Raw genomic sequence first — 26,978 nt, 5'->3', positions numbered from 1 at the left:
CCCGAGCGCGTGGAGCCCACGGCAGGAAGTGTCCTGTGCTGCTCCTTCTCTGCTCAGAGCACGCCCGGAGCCCTTGCTGTCCTTTTACTGTATCAGTGTCACCACCTCTCCTCCTCTTTTCTGGATTGTAAAATGTTTTCCAAAAATCTGATAGCGAACAGCTTTTGCTTTCATATGTAGACCAAGTCAGGAATTCGGAAGCAACTGAGTCAGGGTTGGATGCCTCTTGCCAAGTGGATTTTAGGAGTGGGTGAACCCCCTTTCTTCAGCCAAACCCTAGCTTCTTTCTTTCACTGCACCTTGCGGTGTCAGAAAGTGTAAGTCCTGCTTCCAGTGACTGCTCGTGAGCAGGTCATTTACTGCGTCTGGGGCCCAGCAAACCAGCCAGTCGTGGGGGGAGCGTGCTCCCTGCCCCGTGTGCCTACAGGGTTGGTGTGAAAACAGGATCGCAGAACACCTTAACATCTTCACCGTGCTGGAAAGCTGTACAGAAAAGCAAAGTGGTCAGATAATTCCACGGTTCTTCTGAGAGATTGTGTTCCTCCCCATCCATAGGTTTAGGGACTCAGAATTACTGAAATAAAATGGGTTTTTAATAACGGTCTCAGCTGATAAAGAATATGACACATTTGAATGCCTTCCCATAATTTAATCAGTTGAAGGTACCAGAGTTAACCCATTGATATCTGCTTGCCCGTGACCTCACTTTCATCAGGTAAATTTTAAAAACTTAGGTTCCTGAAATATTGCTCAATTTAAGCATCAGAGGGCTCAAATGCATTAAAATGATTGAAAGATGATTCTGAAAGCCCCGCTGAGTTATCTTGTTCTCGTGTTTTCCAAGCTGTTTCTCAGTGTCTGCTTGCCCGGCCCCTCTGGTCGCCCTGCCCCTGAAGTGTAATGAGAAAGCGGCGGCTTGCATTGCTCTGGAGCGCTTTCTCCGGCCTCTCCTCCCGCCCAAGTTCCCAAACCCACCTGGCTGTCAGCACCCTTCTCATGCTAATGCTCCCCAGCAATCCTGTGTGTCCTATTTAAAGCATTTGAATGTAAGTGGTTTAATTTTAAAATTCTACCCTTTGGTGGAAGACTGACAGGTACATGACAGAACTCATCACATTCTTTATTATGGATTTTCCTGATAATTTGTATTTCATTAGACACTTCCAGAGAAAGCAGTGTTGAAATAAATTCAGGGGGGAAAAAAACCCACTAATTTTTATTTCTTAGTTCCTCTTAACAACTTTTAAGATCTGAGACCGTGTGGGCCAAGGAGACATTTCATAGTCTTTATTTTGAATTTCTAATAATAATAATAATATTGTTCATTTATGGTTTACATTTAATAATGATGCTGTTGATTAAACAGCAGTAAATTATGATAATGAACACAGCATTTATTGGAGGCAGTACATATTAACTCAATATTTAAGGCTTCAGAGCAATACAAAAATAAGGTAACAAAAAAAATAAGCTAACGTAATTCTGAAATAGGAACCTTCCCGAACACAGGGAGCAAGGCCGTCCTCCCCAGGTCACCAGCAGCACTGCCTTTTGAGGGTTCCTGCCCCAGCAGAATCTGCTGTGTGGCCCACACTGGTGGACCCGGAGGGCCGTGGGCCTGTGTTTTATGTCTGAGGGGGTCTGGGCAAGGCTCACAGTGACATTTTTTAGGAGCCACCTGCCTGGGGCGGGTGGGGCAGTGATGGCCCCACTGGAGATAACACGGCCACCTGTCGGGGAAGTCACCCCCTTCACCGGCAGCTTTCACAGTACTTCTTTGTCAGATTGCTTCCCACACACTTGGGTACTGCTGAGCCGGAGCAGCAACAGGTAAAACAGCCACAGCTCAGCTCTGCGGTCCCCAGGCCACACTCCGGGTCGCCTTCCTTTTCCCTATTGCTTCATAGAGTGATTCCCAGATGTGTCTGGACTTAGCAGAGTTTACCAGTTTTTATTTCCTTTGGGTCTGTGATTCCTACCCCACAGTCCCCACCAACAGAGACGGAAGGCTGAGCAGGGCATGCCAGGCTGTGGAGCTGTGCCCACAGGCGGTCCTGGTCCCGAGGGCTCATCTCAGGCCAGTCCTGTAGCCAGGAGCCCCAGGGATGCCCAGGGGCACAGCCAAGCAATTTCTCCAGTTTACAGCTTTGCTTAGGGGCCACCTGGACCAAACCTGCAGATACACCTGAGGGTTAAGTCATGCTTTTAAAAAACCTATCAATGCCCTGTACTCCGTTGCCTGCTAGTGCTATTTTGTTATATGTTTTTCTGCAGAAAAATATTCAAGATGCAAAGCTTTTTTCTTGTAGCATGCTCAGATTTAAATACCGTTTAATATAAATTAATCAGGATTTATCTAAGCCAAGTGTAAGGCTGCACGATCCTATTAGGAGTGATAATGAACTCCTCTTAGAAATTGAGAGAGAAGATACCGTGACTCAGATTTTCAATAAGTATTCAAATGTAAGGTGGGAGAAGATGGAAAGGGGAATTTCATTCTTAATCATTCCTCCTCAAGTTTTAGTTTGTTTAATAAAAGGAGAAATCAGTTTTTTTATGGGGTCACTTTCTATGGGGAAAAGTTTTGGAAATACTGTTTTGAAAACGCTTGACCAGGCAGGAGACTAGAGTACAGTATTGTAGAAAGCGGAGGAAAGAACAAAGCTATCTCTTTATTTATTATAACATTTCTAGCTTTGCACAGCTGCAGACTTGCTGACGTTTTTGTTATGGGTAGAAAAAGAAACAAGCTGAAAAGTACGACGTGAGAATATTCTTAAATACAATAATTATTCGATGATTTAAAAAATAACTTGGTAGGCTGGGGATTTAGCTCAGTGGTGCCACCACCTGCCTTACAAGCTCAAGGTCCTGAGTTCGATCTCCAGCACCAAAAACAAAACAAAACAAAACCCTCCAAAACTTGGTAGTTTACATAAATGAAGCACATAGATTCCCAACTGGTGAGCCAGTCAGATTTAAATTTGATTGGATTTGAAAATAGCTTTCTAACTAGATATATTAACCATATTTAGTATTCAGTGAAATACATTAATGGATAATTAAATTATGCTAATCAGATGCACAAACACATGGTCACATTTCTTCCTAATGAAGTCTATGTAATAGGCATTCCTGTTTCCGGGTTTGGGTGTCATTACACATTTTAGGTTCACTTTGAGGCGGTGCTCAACTTGGAAAACTTTCATAATGTGGAATTCGTTTCATCTTGATACTGAAATCAATGAACATAAAATCGTGATGATTAGTTCATTATGTCCTGTCCATTAGCATTTCTGTATGCCCCTCTTCCCTGCTAAAGGATGAAAATATGTCGGAGGAATTGTTTCAAAGTTTTGTGACTTGGGTACATAGAGAAGTAGGAAGCAGGATTTTCTTCTTTAATCTGAGGTCAGTGTGGCCTCTACAAAAAGGAACGAGAAAGACCACACTGGTCCCTGTGGGTCTCATCCTCTGAAAGTGCAGCCCCCCTTTGGGAGGTTTAGAACTCGTAACCTTTCCGGTAGAGTAAATGTGCTTTGTCCTTCCTCACGCCGTGTCCCGTGGACACAGAAGGCATCGAGCCCGCTGGCAGAGTGACAGCCAGGGGGTGATGGGGCCCCTGCTCCGAATCCGGGGGCCAGGCGGGGAGCGTCTCTGAGGTCCCGGGCACCAGGCCTGGCTGCCACAGGAGGACACGTTTACACCAGGCCCCTCCGTGCACGGCCAGCCTCTCCCCACCTCTCGGCCTCGGGTTTCCACACAAGAAGCTCTACGTGTTTCCTGCGAGTGCCGGAGTTTGTGACTTTCTTTTCTGCTTCCCCCACCTTCTTTCCAGACCTGAACGAGTGTGGCCTGAAGCCGCGGCCCTGCAAGCACCGCTGCATGAACACGCTGGGCAGCTACAAGTGCTACTGCCTCAGCGGCCACATGCCCATGCCCGACGGCTCCTGCGCAAGTACGAGGGCTGCTGTCGGGGCATCCGGCGGGAGGGAATGGCCTCTCCATGCCTCACCCAGGTGGAGTGCGCTCCTGTGTGTGCCCAGGAGCTCAGATCAAAACGAAGGGGGCCCATTTTGCTTTATTTTGGCAATACTGGGGTTTGAACCCAGGGTTTTCCTTTGCACTCACCTGCATCCCTGGCCCTTTTTTTATGTTTATTTTTAAAATTTTGGGACTGTCACTGGGCTCAAACTTGCAGTCCTTCTGCCTCAGCCTCCCAGAGTGCTGGGATTGCAGGTGTGCACCACCACAGCCAGCTAAGAGTACTTGTTTTAGATGTGTGATGTTCTTTTACCATGGATGTCAAAGCTGACTTGGAAGTAGTACTTAGGATAAGAATAACAAAACTGAGGACATTACCTAAATGTTTTTTTCAAAGTTTTTTTTCCTGACTTTTGTGGGATCCAAAACAACTACTTCAGGTAGAAAAAAGAACAGTAGTGATGATTTGGCTAATATTATATCCATCCTGTTCAGACAGAATGCATCTGGCCTGTTGAGTGATTATAAATCCTTCTTTCTTCATTCTCGTTACTCTATCATAGTCTGAAGATTTTAGACTTTTATAATTGTCTAAGACTTTTCTAAAAGAAAAAGTAAAGCATAAAAGGAAAGAATGTCAGAAAAGTATATTTCGCGTCTGTCTTTGTAGGGAAGAAATACCCAGTGTCCCTGATGTCCTTTGGACAAAAGACAGGGCCCTGAAATTCTCCTCAGGCTGAACATCAAATTGATATTAAGCAACCAATAACTTGATTTTTATTTTTACCAAATTACTCATCAGCCGGGTTGCATTTGAACACTGAGAAGGTTAGCTGATTGCACTTGGCTCTGTGTGAGCCTAGACGACCTTGGGGGAATGAGCAGGGTGTGGCCTTAACACTGGGATCCGCTGTTGTGCCCGCAGTGGGTCCCCTGGCCCCTGGTCCTGGAGAGGCTCCAGCGCTACAGTCACTTGGAGGTTTGGTTTGAGAGCGGCACTCAGCTGGAGCAGTCTGGGAAACACCTCTTTCCTTGGCCGAGGGAGAAATTTCCACATAGTCCGAGTGAGGGACAGTTCACATCTGTCTACAGATTCTTCCAGAACACGGGTGACAGCCTCCCAGTCAGGGGGTCGTTCCACCCCAGGGCCATTTCTACTTCTTCAGACTGTTGGATCACGGAGGCCTCTCGGTCTCTGCTGATTCAGTGTCACTGATCTGGGGACAAGCAGACTGCACATCTGGTTCGTGGTTTCCGCCTCTCTGAGTCACGGCCGCTCTCTCTCCAGGCGCCCTGACGTGCTCCATGGCAAACTGTCAGTACGGCTGTGACATTGTCAAAGGGCAGGTGCGATGCCAGTGCCCCTCCCCAGGCCTGCAGCTGGCTCCCGACGGGAGGACCTGTGTGGGTGAGCAGAGCATTGCAGGCTCGTGGACGCCGGGTGTGAGGAGTGGGGTGGCCGGTGTCCTGCAGGGCTCCGGCTCTGTCAGAGGAGGACCTGTCTCGGTGCTGGCCTGGGGCCCAGGGGGCAGGTGTTCCAGGATGGCAGAAGTGAGGCCGCGTGGGATGGCCAGCTTGTGTGTGCACGGAGCTGGGCCACGTTCTGACACGAGGCGTGGGGGGCTTGCTTTCTCTGAGTGTGGGCCTCATTCTAGGACGGGCAGAGGGTGGCGATCGAGGCAGGTACTGGGTGACCGGGAGGCACTGGGGAGCCTTCGTGTCCCTGCCCAGTGCTCAGGGCCTGGAGGATGGTGACAGACAGAGCAGGCAAGGTTTTGATCCCATGGCAGAGAGAGAGAGAAGTCCAGGGTCAGGGGCCTAGAGCAGGAACCTCATGGGACCCTGGGCTGGGGGTGAGGGAGGCAGCCAGCATGCGGGGCGTGGGTGGGAGGGGGCGCCAGGTGCTGCCGGCCTCACAGACACAGGAGAAATGTGGGTTGCAGCGAGGCTGGCAGAAGCCCCAGTCTGGGGACTCAGAGTAGCCCAGCCCTGAGCCAGGGCCGGGGACAGACAGACAGTGGCCGTGGGCAGACAGTTTTGGAGGACTTGATGAATGGAGGCCGGGGACACGGGCTGGCTGGGCGACTCATTGTCATTGGAGCAGCTGGGCAGACGCAGGCAGTGCGGAGAGGAGCAGCCTGTGTCGCCCCGGCCGGAATTTGGAGAGGAAGCTGTGCTGGATGCCCAGCTGGATGCCCCTTCTGAGAGCTGAACACGCCCTTGCCCCTCCAAAGACAGCTGGTCTTGTCTTCCAGATGTGGACGAATGCGCCGTGGGAAGGGTGTCCTGCCCCAGGTTCAGACAGTGCGTCAACACCTTCGGGAGTTACGTCTGCAAGTGTCACCAGGGCTTCGAGCTCACGTACACCGGAGGCAAATACCAGTGTCACGGTACCGTGGTTTCCCCCTGTGGTGTTTAGAGACCTCCTCTGTGTCCGGGGAGGCGGGGGACATTACATCAAACAAACCTGACCACCACGAGCTCTGGATCCACATGTACTGTATCTCTCCCATTTATCTGCTGATTTTACACCGACCTTCATATTGCAGAAAGAAAAAGCTTAGCCAGGCATGGTGGCACACACCTGTAATCCCAACACTGGGAGGCTGAGGCAGGAGGATTGCACGTTTTGGTCCAGTCTGTGCAACTTAGCAAATTAGCAAGACCTGGCCTCAAGAAGCCGGGGGGAGGGGGCGCTGGAGTTGTCATTTGTGAATGTCTTGGTTTCAATCCCTGTTACTGCGTGCACACACACACACACACACACACACACACTCACTCACACTCCCCTTTGAGACTGTACTTTCCATGTCTTCCTGTTTGGCTCCTAAACAAACCATTTTCTCCCTACTTTCTGGTGCAGACATAGACGAGTGTGCCCTCGGGCAGCACCAGTGCAGCGGCTTTGCCCAGTGCTACAACGTGCACGGCTCGTATGAGTGCAAGTGTATCGAGGGTTACCAAGGTGACGGGCTGAGCTGCGTGTGTGAGTAGCTTTTTAAAAATCGTTTCTCGGGCCACGGATTTAGCTCAGTGGTTCGGTGGCCTGCCTTGCAAGCGCAAGGACCCGAGTTCAATCCCCGGTACCAAAAAAAAAGTGTCTTTAAAAACTGTATGGTGCACCTTTGAGGTACATGACAGGTACGCGCCTTGGGGGTGGTTGGTACATGTGCGTAACATGTTAGTTCTGTTTGCCTCCCCTGTCTCCCCTCTCCCCTCTTCCTCCATCTCTTGGTCCCTGTCCTATTTGCAAAAGATCTGTCTTCCTGTTTTCCTGTTATTTATCTTTTATTTTGCTGCTTGATTTATGTACACTTTGGGTTTCTCACATGAGAGACACCATATAAGCTCGTATATCTGATTTATTTCACTTAGCAATGTGTCTCTGCAGGGCGCATGTGTTTCCTGCAAGTGCCCCACGTTTATCCCTCTTTGTGACAGAGTTGTGCTCCACTGTGGGCAAGTGCACATTTTCCTACACCGTTCATCTGCGATGGACACATAGGCCACTCCAGGGCTGGGCCTTTGTGTGCTGTGCCACTGTACGCTCTTGTCTCCCCTTCCTGTCCCATCCTGCACGAATGACAGTACTGTTCAATACACAGGAGCACATTTAACAAGGAGCTGTTATGTTTGCGGCTATGACGAGTCTGGGCTTTTCACAAACAATAAGACCACTTGCTCGTGTATTTTAAAAAACCCAGTAATACATTCTAATCTTATAGGCATTACAATTCCTCTACTAAAATCCCTCTATAGCTTCCTTTTAGCTAGAAACAAAGTTAGAATCCTCCCCGAGAATTTAACTTTGTTAAAATTGGAAATAAATGTTTGTCATCAGCATCAGATTATCATTATCAGATGATAGTCCACGATTTTGTTGCCTGTTTTGTCTTCTAATTCTATTAAAATAATTCCCATGTTTATTTTCTCTACATTCAGAACTTTCACTTTTAAGTTTGTAAGCTGTTTTTGGAGCAGTGGGTGTATTCCTAGGCAAACATGAAGAAATGCGTGCTCTCTGAGATGAGAGTTTTGGAAACCAAAGGCATACTTTCATGTAACATTAGATAATTTTTAAAGTTTCCCGAGTAAAATATTTACTGAAAACCATGGGGTATAAAATGAAAGGGATTAAAGGGTCCTGCGGTCCTCATTCCCAGTCTGTAGGATACAATTCTGGGCAGGTTATTGATTCTTTTTGGTGAACATTACCAAAGGAAAGTTTTCACAAATTGTCTTTGTAACCTCTGAAAACTGTTTTTAGAAAGCAGTTGTGTAGATTAATAAGAGGGAAGGAAATGCCAACTGTAATACAAGATGTAGAACCATTTAGTCAAACTGTTTAGACATTAATTGACTTTACATAAAGTGTGGGTGAGAAAAGTTTTAATCTTTAGATAGTTCTAACCACAGCTTTATTAGCATATACACATATATGCAACATGCGTGCTACACACATGTGCTACTCAGAAATGCGTAAAACATCTGTGTATTTTATCTGATCTTCTTGACTGTTGCTGTTACCACTTTGCAAATATTTAAAGCTTTTATTTTTAAAGAGACAAGAGAAGGATTTACTAGAGGCAGATAAAGGATGCACTCAAGTGTTCAGAGAAATGGCGCAGTTAAACCTCTTTGTGTTTCAGTGATACATATCCCTCATGCAGATGCTCATTCCTCTTGCATACGTCCGAACACGCTTGTCATTTGGAAAATAGCACAGCTTGCTGTAGGGAGCAATGTGAATATGAAAAGGAAGACTAGTCGGTGTAGATGTTTTCATGTGTTTTCTGTACAGCCTGATGTTCCACTTTTTAGAGAAAAATTATCTCGTATTGATTGAAATCTTTCTATCTTGCAGATATTCCCAAAGTCATGATCGAACCTTCAGTTCCAGTCCATGGGCCACAGGGAAACGGTACCATTATAAAGGGCGACGGAGGACAAAGCAATCGGATCCCCGAGGCTGGCAGTACCCAGTGGCCTCCGCGGATACCCTCTGTCCCTCCTGTCCTCACCAGCAGTCCCACCCCTAGGCCAACACCAAAGCCTACGCCAAAGCCAACCCCACAGCCAACTCCGCCGCCGCCGCCGCCCCTGCCAACAGAGCTCAGAGCTCCTATGCTGCCTCCAACCCCAGAATGGCCAAGAACCAGGCTGACGACGGCAGCACCGGCCACCGGTACCTCTGTGCCAGGGGTCACAGTGGACAACAGGATACAGACGGACCCGCAGAAGCCCAGAGGAGATGTGTTCAGTGAGTCCAGCAGGGTTAGACCTCTTGATGAGGAGTGTGGTGGGCAGATCGGAGAGGACGTGTGGGAATGGAAGGGCTGTCACAGTCACGGGGCTGCCGCAGCTCTTACCTGGTACGGGAATTCTAACACAGTGGGACTCACTTGAAAGCTCTCAGAGGTGGAAAATGTATCTGTATTCCCTGCCACCCGACTTTTAATCCACCAGTTCATTTATCCATTCAGTGGACATCGTGGAGTGACCGTCAGAGGGCCCGGGCCTGTACAGGGCCTTGGGCTTGTGGAGGTAAAGCAGAGAGGGCTCCTGTCTGGTGGGAAGGACAGTCACCCAGGTTGGGGTGCTGTGGCCCTGTGTTCTCGAGAGAGAGAGATGTAGGATACTCTGGGAAGGAGAGGAGGAAGTGCTCAAGTGTGCTACAGAGCTGCAGGGAGGCCTCCCAAGGGTGCGGGTGAGGGGATGAGGGAGGAGGCTCGCAGTAGGGACAGCGCCACAGGCCCAGGAGGTGGCAGTGTCACGGCCAGATGAGCGGGGACAGGCTGAGGAGTGGTGCCACCGACTGACCCTGGGCAGCGGCCAGTTCTGGAGGGAACAGTTGTTCTCGTATCACCAGGCCAAGGTTGGCAGTTTTACTCTATTTTTAATTTTTCTTAGCATATGTTTGCGGTACATAATGGTCACATTCGTCATGAGGAATTGGTGCATGGATGTGACGCATCTGAATTCTCTCCTCCCCTCTCTCTCCCCTGTGTCCCTCCCTCCCGTCTGTCACTCCCCTTCCTGTTTGAGAAAACCCACCTCACTACTTCCTATTATCTGTCCTTTGTTTTGCTCTTATTTATATCTTGGGCTTCTCCTATGGTAGAAACCGTGTGATATTCAAACTTGGGTGACTGATCTATTTCCCCCAATTATGGTCTTGAGGTGCATCCATTGAATGAGTTAAGCTTGTCCTTCTGCGTGGCGGAGTAGCGCTCCACTGCGTGCAAATAGCCCTTTCTCTTTACCCGTCCGTCTTCTGATGGACACACAGGCTGCTTCCAAAGTTTATCTGTTGTGAGTCGTGCGGCTGTAAACACGGGTGTGCGCGTGCCACTGTGGTGTGATGGGTTGACCTCGTGCACGAGGATGCCTAGAAGGGCCATAGCCGGGTCAAATGGAATTCTAGCTTTTAGATTTCTGAGCAGTCTTCACACCGATTTCCATAGTGGTCGCACCATTTTCCACTCCCCCCACCACTGCGGAAGGGCTCCTGTCCCCCATGGCCTTGCTAGCATTTGTTATTGTTTCATTTCTTGAGAACGGGGGTTCTTTCTGGGGCAAGATGGAATCTCAATGTCGTTTCACTTTGTATTTTTTATTTTCATTTGTCCTGTTTTAATCTGTGTATTTTACCTTTGCATTCACTCCTTCAGCCACCTTTCTGTACATGACCAGTTTCTTCTTTTCCTTTACCCATTTCTTTATGATGGAATCAAACTTTGGTGTCTTTTTCTAAAAAATTTTTTTGGTACTGGGGATCGAACTCCGGTCCTTGAGCTTGCGAGGCAGGTGCCAGAACCACTGAGTCAAATCCCAAGCCCTTTGTGTCTTTTATATCTAATTCTCTGTAGGTTTTTACTGGGTGACTAACATGCTGATATTTATAGTTTTTAAAGGAGAAAAGTTGGACTGCTTTTCCCAGGTATGTGACTTTCAACTAAACTTTTTTCCCTTAGGTCACTGTTCATTTAAAGAGAGATGGAGTTTTAATTCTGTGGTGGCTGTGTGTTTTGGGTAATCCATATATTTTTAGGGAAATTACATGGTAACTCTAAAATATACATTTTATCGGTACATATCTATTTTTTGAAGTTCATACTTTGTAATTTCATCTTTCTTTCTCTTTGTCCTTTGCTTGTCTGTTTTTCCATCTCTTAGTGATCCTTTAATGTGCTTTTTAATTCATGGCTTAACTAAATATGACAATCACGTTACTCTGCTGCCTTAGGAGTGAAGAAAATTTGGTGATTAAGGTGAAAAGACATTCTAATGGGGATAGCATCTTTCTGAGTATTCATTTTAATACTGTCTCATTTTTAAAAAGCTTTCTTGGGCCAGGGATTTAGCTCAGTGGTGCAGCCACTTGCCTACCTGCCTTGCAAGTACAAGGTCCTAAGTTCGATCCCCATACCAAAAAAAAAAAGTCTGTCTTTCCATTATTCCTTTCCATTCCTGCCTGCCTGTGAACTACAAGTAGCATTGAAGCCCGAGGGAGTACAATGGGGAAAGTGGTGCTGAAGATGCCCTGGAGAGGGTCCCTTGGTCCTGGTCCAGGACATGTGCTGGCCACCGCTAGCACCGCTGCCTTTGGCAAGGCCGCCAGGAAGCAAATCCCTCACTCTAGACCCACGGTGCTGCTGGGTGAGGTCAGCGCCTGAGAAAATACCTGTGGTCTTTGGAGATAGTGTATATTCCAATCAGGGAGGAGTCCTGTGTTTTTATTTCAGCAAAACAATTAGTATCTATCCACAGAAAACACAAAAGAACACTCAGTTCATCATCATTTCTTCATTGAATATTTTCTCCACCTCTGGTGAAGTTTTAAAAGTAAATCTCATTGGAGGAGCCCTCTGCATTTTAGGTTAATATGCCTTGAAACTGTACGTCTTTAGGAGATGCTTAATTAATATAAGATGCATCATTTCCCAACAGGATTTTATTGTGAGATTAGTTCGTGCTTTGGATTATAGTTTGTTGCAGTCAGCTTCAGATCAGGCTGGGCTGAGCCAGGAGGATGGGCCTGGGGCTGCCCCCTGATGAGCTCTGGAGGTTCCAGAATCATTTGGAGGGAGTGATGGGGTTCAGGGAGGACAGGACAGTGCTGGTCAGACTAAAAGCAGCAAGGCAGATTTAGTCATGGGGTGCTCATGTGAAATATAGGGGTACACTGTGGGCAATCATTACAAAGGTGAAGACCATGAAACAAAAGTCTAGCATCAAAGGAAGTGGGTAGGAGCTATCTCAGAGCAAAGAATTAAAACTAAAAAAAGGGGAAAAAAGGAAAACCTCATGCACACCCAGAATATAAGAAACTCAGAGAGAATGCATTCTGCTTTAGCAATATAATAAATAAAAATTTATGACTCATATCAACTATGTCTTCTAGGAAATATTTAGTAACGGGAAAATACCCATGTGTTAAAAATGCTAAATGAAAAAAAGATACAAAACTGCATATACCATCTGACCCCAATTAGACATAAAATACATATCTCAATGTATGTGGATGCTTATAAGTCTAGAAGAAAAAAGACAAGAATAGTGGCCCTGGATATATATATATATTTTTTTTTTCACTCTATTCTGGGTGATGTTGTCATCTTGTCTCATTCCCTCATCGTAGATCACAGCAGTTTGTTGTAGCAGTGACTCCTCGGAGAGGGGTCAGAGGTGCAGACTCCTGGTCTCCCAACAAGACTGAGTTGTGTGTGTTAAAGCAAAGCAAAAACAAAACAAAACAAAAACAAAAACCCACGGGACTCTGATTCTTAATCATGTCAATTTAGTTTGCATTCACTGGCTTTTAAAACTTCATTAAATGTTTTATTAACTTCTACTTTTGACTTTTCAAATTTTTCTTTATACTCAAGTCTTCCAGAATGTCCAGTTTTAGCAGAAGACTCAGATTATTACAAGGAATATAACACTGCTTGGGCCAGCAAGCAGATTCCCTCCAAAATGTTGTCAGAAGCTGATTTGGCCCAGCATGACCAGAGGAGGCGCTGATTTCAGATGTTTGCTCTAACCCCACAGCGGATGAACTCCCTAGGACGTTCTGAGGAAAGTTCTTGTCATCTGACTGTGTGCCCGACTCACGCGGCTGACCCAGCAGGTCTTGGGGAGGATCTCCAATCCTGCCTTTCTAACAAGTTCACAGGTGCTGCCCCAGGTCTGCAGACCACACCTGGGCCACAGGACTATAACTGTAACGGAGGCTCCACCCAGCAGAACTGAGTCTTAGCTACAGAACTAACCAGATGTAGGAGGTTTAGCCTGCTGTGCTCGTGCTGGGCATGTGCTCACCTGCCTCATACCATGGAGAGAAAAGGTGTCGGAGAGGCGGGACTGGGACGCAGGATGGATTAGATGCTTAGGAGAGGCTGCACCAGAGAAGCAGACAGGAGAATGTGTGGAAATTCTCAGTGCTGGGAGCAGGAAGAAAACCGCTTTCATCTCTGCTGGTAGCTGCACTCCCGCTGCTGTCCTGAGGTCCCCTTCTTACCTTCTGTGGTCTCGCAGCCTGTGGCTGCTTTGATCCCGCAGTTGTTAGTGGTGGAGATGTGATGGTTTCTCTTCCAGATTCTGTGTGCTGATGAGTGAAAAGATTGTTTCTGCTGTGGGGTGAAAAGGTCTTGCAACTAGTTTGTTCTCTGGTAAACAGCCCTCTCCCTGCAGATTGAATTTCTGTTCCGGACTTGAACCTAGCAAGTTGTTGCTGCTTACAGGTCAGGCTGTGGTGCTGTGAATTCTGAAAGTTTTCATGATTTTTGATTTATATTTTAATTGGATTCTGTGGTGGTTGGTAAAGAAAAAAATACTTCTCTCCAGAAAGTATAAATTGAGTTCTTGGTGAATATGACCGAAGTCAGAAATTAGACTTTTTTTAGAAAAAAATGAAGTTACATTTATCTTTAGAAGTATAATGAAAACTATTGTAGTCCTAGCCATTTATGACTTGGATATGTTACTAAAATTTCCTACAAATCAGGGATGATAATATGTGTACCTTGGAGGAAAGCTGAGCGGATTCAATGAGAAAGTCCACATCAAACTCCCCATAGTGTTTGGCGTGTCAGAACTCAGTGCACGCTCAGTTACTACTGCTATTGGTGTTGGGTTCGTTCCTATAATAATGATAGCGCTTCCTAATTAATCTTAAACAATGGCTTTATGTTATCTTCTAGTTCTGGGTGTGTGTTTTCTGATGCATTTTTATAGTTCATTGTAACTTGACTGTTGTTTCTGGCCAACCAGATCTTTCTGAAACAATTTGCAAATGTGAGCTATTGTGTGAGCAGAAAAAAATGAAAACAGATGTTTGCTACTTTGCTTATTTCTGCATAATTGGGATGCTGTGTTCGTCTAGGTATCTACAGGGCCAAGGGAAACAGTTGTGATGTTTGAAATAAAGACTGCAACTCTTTTAGTACAGCGGTAATGAAAGGGGGCCTTTGCAGAGAGGAGTCTGTCCCAACAGGGAGCTGGGGTGAGGGGTCTGATGGAAAGCAGTGGAAGTGTCCTTCCATCCTTTCGGTGGACGTCGCTCTGTCCTCTAGGGGAGGTGGTGTCTGCTCCCCACCCCCAGGGGCTGTTTGGGCTGCGCTCAGCGCAGGCCCCCGTCCAGGAGAGCCTGCCTGACGCCGGGGTACAGGTGCCCAGCTGTGCCCGGGACACTGAGGGCCAAGCGTGCCCTCTGCTTTTGCAGAGGAATCAGGATGAACCTGTGAGATGTTCTCTCTGTAGCGAAGAGCTGGCCGTGCTTGGAGAACAGCCGTCATCACTTAGCTGTTCAGCTCTCCCAGGACTTCTCCAGGCCACGCCGCAGAGCTGTTCTGATTCTTTATAAAACGTGCACATGGTACAGGAAAGAGAAGGAGCTGTGGCACAGAGTGGCCTCACTGCTGAGTGGCCGCGACTGTGTTCTGCCTTTCAGCAGAGATTTAATTTCTCCCAGCAGTTCTGCTCTTTTGAGCTCTATAGATGCTTCCTGTGCGACGGGAATGTTGGCGAGCACAGTCCTGCTTCTGTAACCAGCAGCCCGTTTCTCATTGCCAGTAATGGTAGATGGTGAAGAACTCTCTCTAATGTGGTGAGGAAAATTGCAGGAGCTCAGTGCCAAGCTTTTTATTTCCCTCTCTCTTGCTTATGCTCTGCATCTGGAGCGGGAACAGGAGGGAGTGGGGAGGGTTCGTTCCACCTCTGGTCTGGGGTCTCCAGTTCTGTCCCCCAGAAAGAGCCTTGGGAATATAAGAAGGTGACACATACACCTTTCCCTTCCATGGACCAAACCCATGAGCATACAAGGAATTTAAGCAGCATTATCTTTCATTGTTTAGTCCAGCAAACACCAGAACTGGCTTGGGTAGTATGCCAACCATCTTAGAACGAACACTGTCCGTCTTCACCTCTCGAGTACAGATGCAGAAGCACGAGTGAGTTCCCTGCTGGCCATCCCAGGTGGCGCTCGGCCTCGTGACTGATTCTGTGAACGAGGGGCGGCAATGGGGCGGCTGGACGGGTCGTGGGGGCATCGGGTTGTTAGCATTTCCGGAATCCCTTTTCATTCTCCAAAATGGTACCATACTCTTCCCCTTGCGGTGGTGGTCGCCGGGGGCCTCTGGACCGCCTGTGCCGGTTCACCTGCGTGCGCCATCCCTGTCCGCACCTGCAGCAGGCCTGCTCTGCACGAAGGTCCTCCGCGGGTGGGGTGGGAGGGCCTGCAAAGTGTCACAGGGCCCTGAACAGAGTCCTGTGCGATTCCTCTTCTGAGATGAGTTACGGTATAGACAGGGTCAAGAGCACGACTGTTCTGTTTTTATAACCTTATGTCAGAAGGAACGAAGAATGCTTAAGATTTTTTTTTTGGTACCGGGGATTGAACTCGGGTCCTTGTGCTTGCAAGGCAGGCCTCCAAACCACTGGGCTAAATCCCCGGCCCTAAGATTTTTTAATATTGCAAGGAAAGGAAAGAGGTGTCACCCCCTCAAGCCTCATGAGGACCGAAGAGCTGTGATTGGGTGTCAGTGCTGTCAGTCATAAAAGAGGGCGGGAGGCTTGTCCGCGGGAACCCGGGTTGGGGTCGGGCTTCCCTGCTCTCACTTTTGAGACAAAAAGGAAAAGGAATCCAGAAATTGTGAGCTAAAAACTGTTCGTGCAAATATGACAGTGTCAGTTATTTAAGTTCCTGCTAAGAATAACAGACGCAGCACTGACAAGGAGCCCTCGGACTGGCGCCTGCTCTGGGCTGCCCGCCTCGCTCATCCCTGCCTGATGGAGGGAATGGGCTGGAGTCCTGCTCCTCGGAGGGAGCACCCAGGCTGCGGCCAGGAATTCCTCTCCCCCTGCAGCTTCCCAGACACAGCCCAGGTCCTGACGTCTCCGGGCATTTTCCCTCGCAGCCCTCCTCTGAGTCCGTTTCTCCGATGTTCATCGCCCCCATGCGTGCCGCCTGCTTCCCCCAAAATTTAGACTGCACCAGGGCCTCTCCGGTGGCCTCACCTGCTGCGCTCACCCGTCTCCCTGGTGCTGGGCATGAGGGCGGGAGTCACACGTGCCTCGGTGAATGGCTGCATAAGCGACTTCTGTGAGTGGGTTCTCTGGCTCCATCCCCCCCGGTGTCTCTGAGGAGCAGGAGACGAGGCTCTCGGCCTAGTCTGCATTTCCCTAGTGAGCCTGCACTGAGCGCCCTACACCGGGCGTGCCCCGAAAGTACCCGCGTAAGCTGCATTTGATGCTGTCCAGGCCGTCAGAGGCCCGCGGAGGGCCAGACAAGCGTGAGCGCTGCTGTGGGAGCCGGGGGAAGAGTTAACTCTGCCTGGGCCAGAAAGCGCTCATCGCTCAGGACTGGGCGTGCACTGCGACTGGAGGGCAGGTGGAGCTCGGCAGGTTCATCAGCAGGAGTGGGCATCAGGGAAGAGCTCTGGTCGCCTGTGCGGAGTTGGACGGGCAGGAGGAGACTAGGTAAGGCCTCGCTGCAACTAGAGGCCTTCCTGGTTCTCGCAGCTTCCAGAGAGGTGCAGTTAGAATTCGTGAAGATTATTATCTTGGCAGACATCAGAAGCTATTTTAAAAGGTATTTTCCAGATGAAAGCCTTGAACTTAGCTTTATGTTGAATTTTAGAAACTTTTGGAAATTATTTTTGTAGATTATACTCAGATCGGTGTTACAGCGTGAATCACTGCAGTATGCGCTTGGTGAGGCTTATTGTGGAACGTAAAGATCGGGGGTCCCAGACGAATGGAGGGCAAGGCTCCTGTCAGCACTGAACCCTCTCTTGCAGTTCCACGGCAGCCTTCGAACGACCTGTTTGAGATATTTGAGATAGAGAGAGGAGTCAGCGCAGATGACCAGGCGAAGGACGACCCAGGTGGGCACAGTTGTGACCTTCTGTTGTTTTTCCATTTCATTGAAATGACTTTTTTAAACTTTAGAATTTTCAGCCCCACTGGGGAAATGATGCATCAGCTTCTTTTTTGTGTGTTTTACAACTCAGTTAAATCAGTTGAGCCAAAATAGTCATGAATCATCACTTCCGCTTAACAACATGGTGCTGTCTGAATTGTGATCAGGAAGCCACATTTTATAAGTGATGATGGGTGACCCAGCTGAGCTCAGGGCTGTACTGAGAAAAAGTGGTGGATTTCCTCTTGGAAGTTGGCTGTGGGACATTGGGTGTGGGCGGGAGGTGACACTGATGCTCATGGGTTGCAGGTCACTTGTCACATCTGCCATCTCCTCCTTTGTCCCTTCCTTACAGGTGTCCTCGTGCACAGCTGCAACTTTGACCATGGCCTCTGTGGATGGATCAGGGAGAAGGACAGTGACTCGCACTGGGAACCGGCCTGGGACCCAGCAGGTAGGAACCGCTTCCTCCAGTCCTGCCCCACACACTGGGTTGGGTCCTCTCTGCTGGCCGAGGGCACCTTGGCTGTTCTCCATGCTTACTTCATGAGGGCTGGGAAAGACCGCCTGGGATTCATGTCCCGCGTTCCTCATGGGAGCCAAGTCTGTTAGATACCAGGCAGTGACCTGATGGAAGACAGAGAGTAAATTCTAAGGCCAGCTAATTTCTCTCGTAAAGCTTGGTGAATCGTGTGTGCACTCATTCCAGTGTGTAATTTTCAAGTTGTTTGTGTTTCTGTAATGCCTGGTCTCCAGGAACCAAAGAAGTAATGTAGGGGCAAATGGGCTGGGGTCACTGTCCTTCTTGGTTGTTGTCTCAGTTGTCCTCTAATTTTTTTTTTTTTAACATTTGAGGGGCAGTAGGGGAGGCATTGGAGACCTGCAACGTGGTATTCTCTCTCTGCAGAAGTGCTCAGTTGGGAGTCTGATGCTGGACGAAATAGTTGCAAATTACCACCACTTATTAAAGAGATTGGGTTCTTGGAGAGGTGCATGTGGACATAATCCCTTGGAAAACTGACAGAACTTTAACCTGCACGATTCCCATTAGACTGACTCTCAGTATTTATGTTTGTCTTCTAGTTTCAGGAAGCAAAGCTATGTATTGTTATTTTTTCCCTCCCCTCAGTAATTAAATCTTTTATGAGTTAGGCCAATTTAATGGAGGGATGTTTGGTTTCTTCTTTCTTTTATTTTTGTACTCCTAATTAGATTTTCAGAATAAAAGATACAAGCTGTAAAGACAAGTTTCACTTATGTCAGAAGCCCAGTTCTTAGCTACTGTATCTGGTCTGTAAACTGTGCTGGGGCACATGGAGGTGAGCTCAGGGAGCTGTGGTTTGTGACAGCTGCTCCCCACCATGGGGGGCACATGGCTTGGGGCCCCAAAAGTGCTGAGTTTGGTGCATTTCCAACAGCACCCCCAGGGATACCTCGCTGCTGGCCCAGAGTGCACAAGTAGAGAGATGTTAAAAAATTAATTCATCCTATTTCACATTATCTATTATACATTTTGTTCCTCATTTATACTTTCAGTTTCTCACTCTAGAGAAACAATTTGGCATTTACACGTCTGTCTTACTTATTTCACTTGAGTATGGTCTCAAGGTACATCCATTTAGCTGTAAATGTCTCTAGTTTATCTTTATGACTGAGTAGTACTCCATTTAAGATTATGTTGAAAGAGGAAGGAGACTGGGGGTGGGGTAGGGAAAAGGGAAAAAGGAAAAGAAAAGATGAGAGAAGAAGGAAAAAGTAGAAAAAAGCTTTCGTAAATAGGGAGGAATGGAAGGATTGAGGGGAGGAAAGGGGAATGGGAAAAATAAGAACCAAGATATATCATGTACAGGTACAAATTCCCCATGATGAATGTGATCAGAGTGTAGTCCTACAACGTGCCAATAAACTTAATAATAAATTGAAAAATTAATTCAAAACGTATTTATTAATTCCCTAAGACTGAATTATAACAAGTATTTTAAAATAAAAAGTTGGGTTAAGCCTTTAAAACTATGAATATTCAAGAAATTACAGTGTTTCTTGTAGTTATGAAACCACGTAGGCCATACACAAAACACTCATGCATCACTCCCTCCCGCGTTGAGAGTCAGCTCTGGTCAGGACAAGGTCGTTACTGTCACAAGGGTGTGAACAAGACAATCAGAATACCTTTAATCCTAACTAAGGCCCCTGCTAATTGCTCAGCTGGGTACTTTCATTCTCATCCACCCCGAGGAGCGGGTGATGCTGTCTTTATTTCACTAGGGAGATGCCAAAGCCCAGGTCGGTTTCTTATGTGTCCTACTGCCCTGGCTTCTTTGCTGGCCCACTGTCTGACCTCCGTCACGGGCAATGACAGCACTGACCACCAACCATGTCTTATGAGAGGAGGAAAGGTCTCCAGCTACCATGTGCGACAGGACTCTGAATAACGTGTGTGGTCCTGATGAATTCCTTTAGAAGTACTTTTTGGTACTTCTTGCTATGCTCAGAGCTCATGGCACCTCTGTGTAGACACTCTGTTTGAAGACAGTCTCTGTAAAATCGACTAAAAGGAGTTTTAGAATTTAAACAGCATATTTTAGAACCAACTTACTACTTCTCAACATTCATTCTTTAACTTATCATATTTGTCAGTGTGTAAATTTGTGACCCGCCATTCCCCTCGCCCTGTGGTAGGAAAATGTGAAGAGGAATGAAAGTTGGAACAGTACAGGGAGGGGCTGGGGTGCGGCTCAGCGGTGGCGAACTTGGGCAGCATGCGCAAAGCATGCTGGGAATAGTCTTTGGGCTGTGCTGTCACAGAACGGAGAGGAAGCAGCAGCTTTGTGGGCAGTTGGAGGATTCCCGATGATTGATTCCAGCGCCCGGAGGCCGCTTTCCAAGGGTTGGCCAAGTTTTTACCAACGACTTGGATTAATTGTGTACTGAACTTCGATACTGAAGACAGCTGACCTAACTGTGGCTGACTCAAAGCTGAAAAGTGCTTGTGTGGATACAACCAGCACAGAGCCGGCGGACTTAGTGGTACCAGTGAAGAGAGTAGAATCTACTGGGGGTAAATTCACAGTGTGCTTCACAGCCTAGAGGCCAGCCTGGCAGCTTGGGACCAGAAGATGTGACTCAGCACGGTGTGAGAGACTTCAGAGTTTTGCTGGACAGTGATATCAGTATGACTTAACCCTGTGACATTACTTTCAAAAAATAGCCAATTTCCATAAAAAAGTTGTTACTTTTCCAGAACGGAAAATCTGCTGTGGTTAAGTGACTGAGGCAACATTTTTCTGGTCTAAGAATAGAGTTAATTTACATTGCTCATGACGGAGTGACCCGCGGAGAGGGATGTCTTAAGTCTGTGAAAAACAGTTGAAGAAACTAGAAAGTTCAGCCTGGGGGAGGAATGGGGCTGGGCTTCTTCCCCAATAACTGACCCAGGGTTGGAGGTGTCCTCTGTGACCACCAGGGCACGGATGCTTGAGAGCGACAGAGACAGACAGGGTCCCTCTCAGCTTCCAGTACAGCTGTTTAAAAAGAGAGCAGGCGCTGTGGGAGGGGGGCTCCCTCTTGGGAGAGACGTTTGTGCAGGTGGAGAGAAAGGGGTCCAGCCCGTGAGCACTGGTTAGAAAACCTCCAACGCAGCTGCAGCTGTGAGAGCCTCTGGAGGGCCCTGGGAATCCCACGGATTCAGTGAGCAGGTTGTTAGCTTAGCGAAAAGGAAGGGAACCAAAGGGCGGGGAGTTTGGGGAACGTGGGGAATGCATGACGTATTCAGCAAGCAGCTGCACAGTCTACTTTTAGAAGATGTTGGGGAGTTACGGCCTTACACCAATGGGAAGGGACCAGCGAAGGTTATCATTTTGTGCCTGCTTTTCTTCTAGGACATTCAGGTGGAAGTTAGAGGTTTCCTTGGAGTGTGTGAAGGCCGGAGAAGAATATAAGGAATTTAATAAATAGTTTCTAGCAATTATTCTAATTAAAAAACTTTTTACTTATTTCTATCCATATGGTGCCATTTGTGAAGGAATATACAATGTTTGCATTTCCAGTTATGATTCATTTACTGGTGTGTACTTCTTATACAAGACCTAGATTTGCAAATATTTTTATATGCTAAAGAAAACCCTCAAATCAATAGATTTACAACCTTGAACAGCAACTACAGAATGAGTGTGTTTGGTAACTGTCCTTCTTGGTGCTAGGAGGTTTTTTTCACAGTCAGTCCTGAACTTCACCATGAGAAATAAAATCAGTACCATCCCTCACGGAGTGGAAACTGCAGACAGATGGGGTAATGTGCTGCAGGGTGATGCCGCAGCCCCGAGGCTATCCTTTTTCAGCAGACAAGGCTGGACCCTTATCTATCCACATATGTGTCCCCTTCCCTGGAACTGTGGTCTTTCCAGATCCGGAAAGTTCAGTTCTGACTGCAAGTCATTCGCAGTCTCCTGGGTTCCAACCGTGTTTTCCTTGTGGGCAGAGCAGTGTCCAAACATAGAGTGCCCTTTTCAGTTGGCAAAGATAAAAGCGCCTGAGGGAGGGTCATTTGAACCCAGATGGAGTTTCAAATACCGCGTGTAACTTTCTCTTCAGAAGCAGCACGCCTGCTACACGGCTGCTTCAACTTCTTTTTTAATTGCAATTCTCTTAACCATGGAGGGAAGCGGCTTTGTAGGAGACAAAGGACGGCACCAGAGGTTCTGTGTCAAGTGCAAGGTTAATATTGTGTGTCCACTTACATACACTGGCGTAAAATAGGTGGACGTAGGAGGTAGGTGGCGTTACAGATTCACCTTTCCGCCAGTACAGTCACTGCCCCCAGAAGAGGCAGAGGGTTTGCAGAGGCCTGAGTCTCCCTGGGCTTAGGGTTGACCAGTGTGGACGGTGTAAACAGTGCTGTTTCCAGAAGATCCTTTTGCTTTAGAGTAGGAAGAGGAGAGGATGAGCAGGCAAAGCTCAGTAAATGCCCGCGTGCTTTGTTGCATAGAGCTTTCTCCCAGGAAATGTAGCACCGGGTCAGTTTTACCAAACTACCCGGGTGGTGGTGGGTATGAACGACACAGCCAGAGATGTGTGTGTGTGTGTGTGTGTGTGTGTGTAATGTGTGTAGGACTATGTATGTCTGGCTGTATTCCACTGAAGCATTGATAGCACTTGGATTGCTAATTATCCTGTGTCTTTGACATGACTTCTGTTCTCCACGAATGACGTTTGTAGACATCAGAGAACTTCAGACTGCTGGACAAATGAGACCTGTTCCCCCCTTCAAAGTCCAGAACTCTCCGCTGGTGGCCATTCCAGGGATGAGCTCGTGAAAGCTCAGAGCGAGGCGGCTGGCCCTGCTGCCCGAGGCCCTCACACAGCCCTGCTCTTCCTGTTGCAGGTGGGCAGTACCTGACCGTGGCGGCCAAGGCCCCCGAGGGAAGAGCCGCACGCCTGGTGCTGCCACTGGGCCACCTCCTGCACTCGGGGCACGTGTGTCTGTCTTTTAGGCACAAGGTGACCGGGCTGCACTCGGGCACGCTCCAGGTGTCCGTGAGGAGACACGGTGGCCCCGGGGCAGCGCTGTGGGGCAGAGACAGCGGCCGAGGCTGGAGGCACACGCAGATCACCCTGCGGGGCGCCGACATCAAGAGCGTGAGTGGAGAAGCTGAGAGCTGACGGGAACCCGGGGGCTGGGGTGACAGCTGAATTGTGCCTCCTTTTCCTTTTCCCTCAGTTCCTCAAACCCCGATTTTACTGTCATAAATTACCGTGGAAGAGGTTCTTTATTTTCCTTGCAAATGTTTCTTTGAAGTTCATTCCCCCCGTCTCAGAGGTCCCAGGCCAGCAGTCTTGGTGGGAACCCAAAGGTGCAATTGGAAAGTACCGCTGTCTTCAGACAAAGCTTTGGTGGGGTATATGAAGTCTGTTTTAAATGACACGGTCGTGATAACAAGGACACGATCCCTGACATCCCACCAAAGTAACCTGTGTGTTTGGAAAAGTACCATCTTTATGTTGACGCTTGTGAAAGTTTTGCTAGAAAGAGACAGCATGTATCCAAACTGCTGTAGAAGAAAAGACAGACTCCGTTAATACGGCTGTTATCAGCATACTTGTGTTTGTTTGACTCTTTGCACTTTAAATTGTTTCTTAATATTTATATTACTTGGACCAAAAAGAAAAAATCCCCAGAGTAATTTAATGTTTTAAAAGGAACACGGTTGTTCCGCAGAAGATAAAATACAAGAGTAGCGAAAGTGGCGCTCACTCAGGCAAAGCCACCCACTGTGCGGGTGGTGTAGGTATTCGCTCTGTCCTGTGCAGCTCGGCCCGTCCGGGTCGGAGGAGCTGAGGAGCTGAGGAGCTGAGGAGCTGAGGAGCACCTCCGAAGGCTGCATGCTATTAGGAGCGTCTGGCTCTTTGGCTCAGTGTCTGGCCCTTCTGTTCCGTCACACTCTTCCTACGCTTTTCCTTCTTCTCACCTTGGCTGTTGTTGCCCAGTGTCTGTTTTCTGAGCCTTCCTGGGGTGAGTGGTCTGTAGTCCAAGTGGCTCTTTAAGGAGTCACCCAGTCTGAGTCATGGAGCCTGAAGGACAACTTCCCGATGACTTCCGTTTCAGGTGGGGAACCAGCCTCAGGTGACGTGGCCGTGACCTCACACATGTGTCCACCTGGAGCCTGGTTTTGTGTTTGATTCAGGGGAAGGTTGTATTCTCCTACTGAAAAGGGCACAGAAAGGGGCAGAGATGGACTGACTGGTTGTGCATTTTCTCCTAGGTCATCTTCAAGGGTGAAAGGCGGCGTGGCCATCCCGGGGAGATCGGGCTGGACGACGTGAGCTTGAGAAGAGGCCCCTGCTCCGAAGAGCGCTAGCGACCCACAGCTGGCCGTGGCTCCCCTGCTGCTCCCTCTTCTCTTTCCAGTCCTTACCTTCTCTCCTCTCCTCCCTCCTCCCAGGCCTGAGAGAAGAGCCAGTGGGCCAGCAGGGGTCCAGGTGCTGACCCAGGTCTCACTGGCTCGCTGTTGTGCAGTCCCAGGGAGCAGTGACTCCCACACACACCCTGCAGGACAAGGGTGAGTGCAGACGCATCGAAGCCATTGTGGGTGTTGCCTTCATGCCCGTGGCCCATGCAGGGAGGCCTTGCACGTGTGTGACCTGCACCATCCTTCATCCTGGTTACAAAACGCTGCTTGTATCAGACGCCGGGAGGAACCTTCAGAACTCTGTGCAAACGGCCATTCCGCTCTCTGTCCAGTGTCATGCTGTGTGTGGTGTTGACTTCCCTTAAGCTATGATGTGCAGTGTGCCTGTTTGTTTCCCCTCTCCACGAAGTTCGTTCTGGCCCGTCCTGAACTCTGACTTTTACTGCCACTCACTTTATAAACAAGGGTGTATAACATACCGAGATGCATTTATTCTTATTACCTGTATTTTTCTTATAAAGACAACTATGTAGAGTGGGCATGGTATATTCCTTGTTAGCAGTGCTGTGTTCTGTATAAATGTGCTATTGGTATTAAATATTTACATGTTCCTAGTATTTACAGACTCTAGTTGCAAAGTAAAATGCAGCTTGTGATCTCTGGAGTTTAAAAAAAAAATGGCAAAATGTCATCCAGCGTGGTGACCTTCCACTGGCAGTGAGAGAAAAATGGCAGAGGTGCCAGGCTGTGGTGGAGTGATGGAATTTTTCTAATAGTTTTGAATTGGATCTCTACCAAGGATAATGATCCGTTTAGGGTGACAAGAAACTGCAGTTGATATAGAAAACCCTACTCACTGTCGACAGATTTTTCTGTCATGGAACATGGCTCTCTTTGGCCATCCCGAGAAGCTTTGTAAAAGCCCTGGCTGTTGGGGGGGTGGAGCCCTGTTTCTAGCAGGAAGTGGGGAGGAAGTGTGAGGAGGCTCCCCTGGTACTGGTGTCACACCCAGCCGACACATCTCGGGAGGTGTAGCTCCTGCTTCTGGTCCTGGAGCTGAGACACTGGCTGCGTGTTGGACTCTTGCACCTCAGGAAGAGGGCCCCATGGGAATTCTGTCACCCACCAACCCCCAACCGTCTTCTTCCTGCATTTCTTACCTTTACGTTAAAAAAATTAACTTCTGAAAGGCAGCCTTATTCCTGAGGGTTTGCTTCACGTCTGATGGAGTGATCAGAGTATTTCTGCTTTTGCCAGGAATCACAAAGATGATTGAAGGGGTGAGGAAAAAAGGGTCTACGATGGGAAATTAGAGGGTCTGGGATGGTTTCACCTGGAGAAGACTAAGGGGCCAACCATTGGCCGCTGTCAGGTGTATGAGGGGTGGCATGGAGAAGATGGTGAACACCTGTCCCCTGTGGGCACTCAGAATAGACAAAGAGGGTGTGGGCCCAGGAAGGAGTGCGAGGGAGTGATTACTGGCAGGGACACTTGTTAACTTAGAGTCCTTTACAAGAAAGAAGTGTGAAAATCAAGGTCTTACTCTCCCTATGTCCTGCTCTCAGAACTAGAGAGAACTTCACCTGTGTAAGACAGGCTTCCCTTAGGAGAAAGCAGTGGATTACAGCATCTCCCAGAAGATGTTTTGATCCTGCTACTCATATGTATGAGCTTGGTGATTCAGACAGAGCCATTGTTCAGCCCTTCCTATCTGACCTCCTAGTGGAGAGGGGGCCGAAGAAGGTGCTGAGTTCACTCAAACATCTCTCCTTCTGTGGCAAATGTGGCAGGATCAAAACAGACAGATGCAAAAGGGAAAAACTCCCCAAACCATTTATTCTGAAAGGAGTTGTGGTGGACAGGTGTGGTTGTAATGCAGTAATGTCCTAATGTGGTGTTGAGGAGTTCTTTCCTGGTAAAGGTATACGCCTCTCATTTGCTCAGTAGATTTCAATAGGTTCCAGGTTTTTAGAGAGATCCAATCAAGGAGCACAGGTCAGAGAGGTTTTCGTTGGGTGCAAAGAGGTGCTGATCTGCTTCACATGTGACAGGTTAACCTGGGCAGTAAGAGCATCACACTCAACATCTTTCCAGGTTCACAAACGGAAATGTCATTTAACAATAGGCCCAAGAGCCCAAGAGCCAGTCTTAGTAGTTTAACTTGGTAGAGGCAGGGCTGGAGGGGAATATACATCATTCAGCCTTTGTGTAAAGTCCAGAAAATACGGTCTTTGGTGCATTTTTAATGATTTGTTTCCTTTTGGGTCATATGACTGCACAGTTGAAGATGAAAATCATTGAAAATTTGACTTTTAGGTGCCAATAAAACATTGCACTAAACTGATGGAAGAAGTTATCCAAAGTACTGTATAACATCTTGTTTATTATTTAATGTTTTCTAAGGTGAAAAATGTTAGTGGTTTTCCATATGGCCGAATACAAACAATTGTTTGTAAATAAAACACTGTGGACAATATCAGGTCTTTGTTTCTCGTGTGTTGCAACTGGGAAGGGCACGGGGTAGTTCACTGATGTTTCCCACAGGCAACTAGGGTAAAACACACTCTGCTGCTTAAAAAACTAGGGGCATGATCATTATCTGCATTAATGGCTAGGAAAAAGGTGTTGCCTACATTGACATACTTTTTGGCTATAAAACACGATACACG

General features: G+C 47.8%; 1 protein-coding gene across 4 annotated transcripts in view; it reads left to right on the top strand.

The window, feature by feature from the left end:
• The window catches only part of Npnt (nephronectin), a 58,386-nt gene extending 31,610 nt beyond the window's left edge, over positions 1–26,776 (top strand). For 3 of the 4 annotated variants that reach the window (XM_010641560.1, XM_010641558.1, XM_010641559.1), the window contains 9 exons: positions 3,839–3,958; positions 5,273–5,392; positions 6,240–6,374; positions 6,848–6,970; positions 8,849–9,244; positions 17,283–17,369; positions 17,760–17,858; positions 22,785–23,038; positions 24,163–26,776. In XM_010641560.1, coding sequence (XP_010639862.1) covers positions 3,886–3,958; positions 5,273–5,392; positions 6,240–6,374; positions 6,848–6,970; positions 8,849–9,244; positions 17,283–17,369; positions 17,760–17,858; positions 22,785–23,038; positions 24,163–24,258 — 1,383 coding nt within the window. In that variant the 5' untranslated portion in view covers positions 3,839–3,885 and the 3' untranslated portion in view covers positions 24,259–26,776. Of the gene's footprint in view, positions 1–3,838; positions 3,959–5,272; positions 5,393–6,239; positions 6,375–6,847; positions 6,971–8,848; positions 9,245–17,282; positions 17,370–17,759; positions 17,859–18,311; positions 18,551–22,784; positions 23,039–24,162 lie in introns of those variants that run through there. The other variant, XM_010641556.3, reaches the window with a different exon arrangement.
• Positions 26,777–26,978: the final 202 nt, after the last annotated feature.

This window comes from Fukomys damarensis, unplaced genomic scaffold (genome assembly GCF_012274545.1).
Source record: "Fukomys damarensis isolate Sample0158 unplaced genomic scaffold, DMR_v1.0_HiC HiC_scaffold_25, whole genome shotgun sequence".
NCBI classification, from domain to species: Eukaryota; Metazoa; Chordata; class Mammalia; order Rodentia; family Bathyergidae; genus Fukomys; species Fukomys damarensis.
This window is presented reverse-complemented; position numbering and strand designations above follow the sequence as displayed.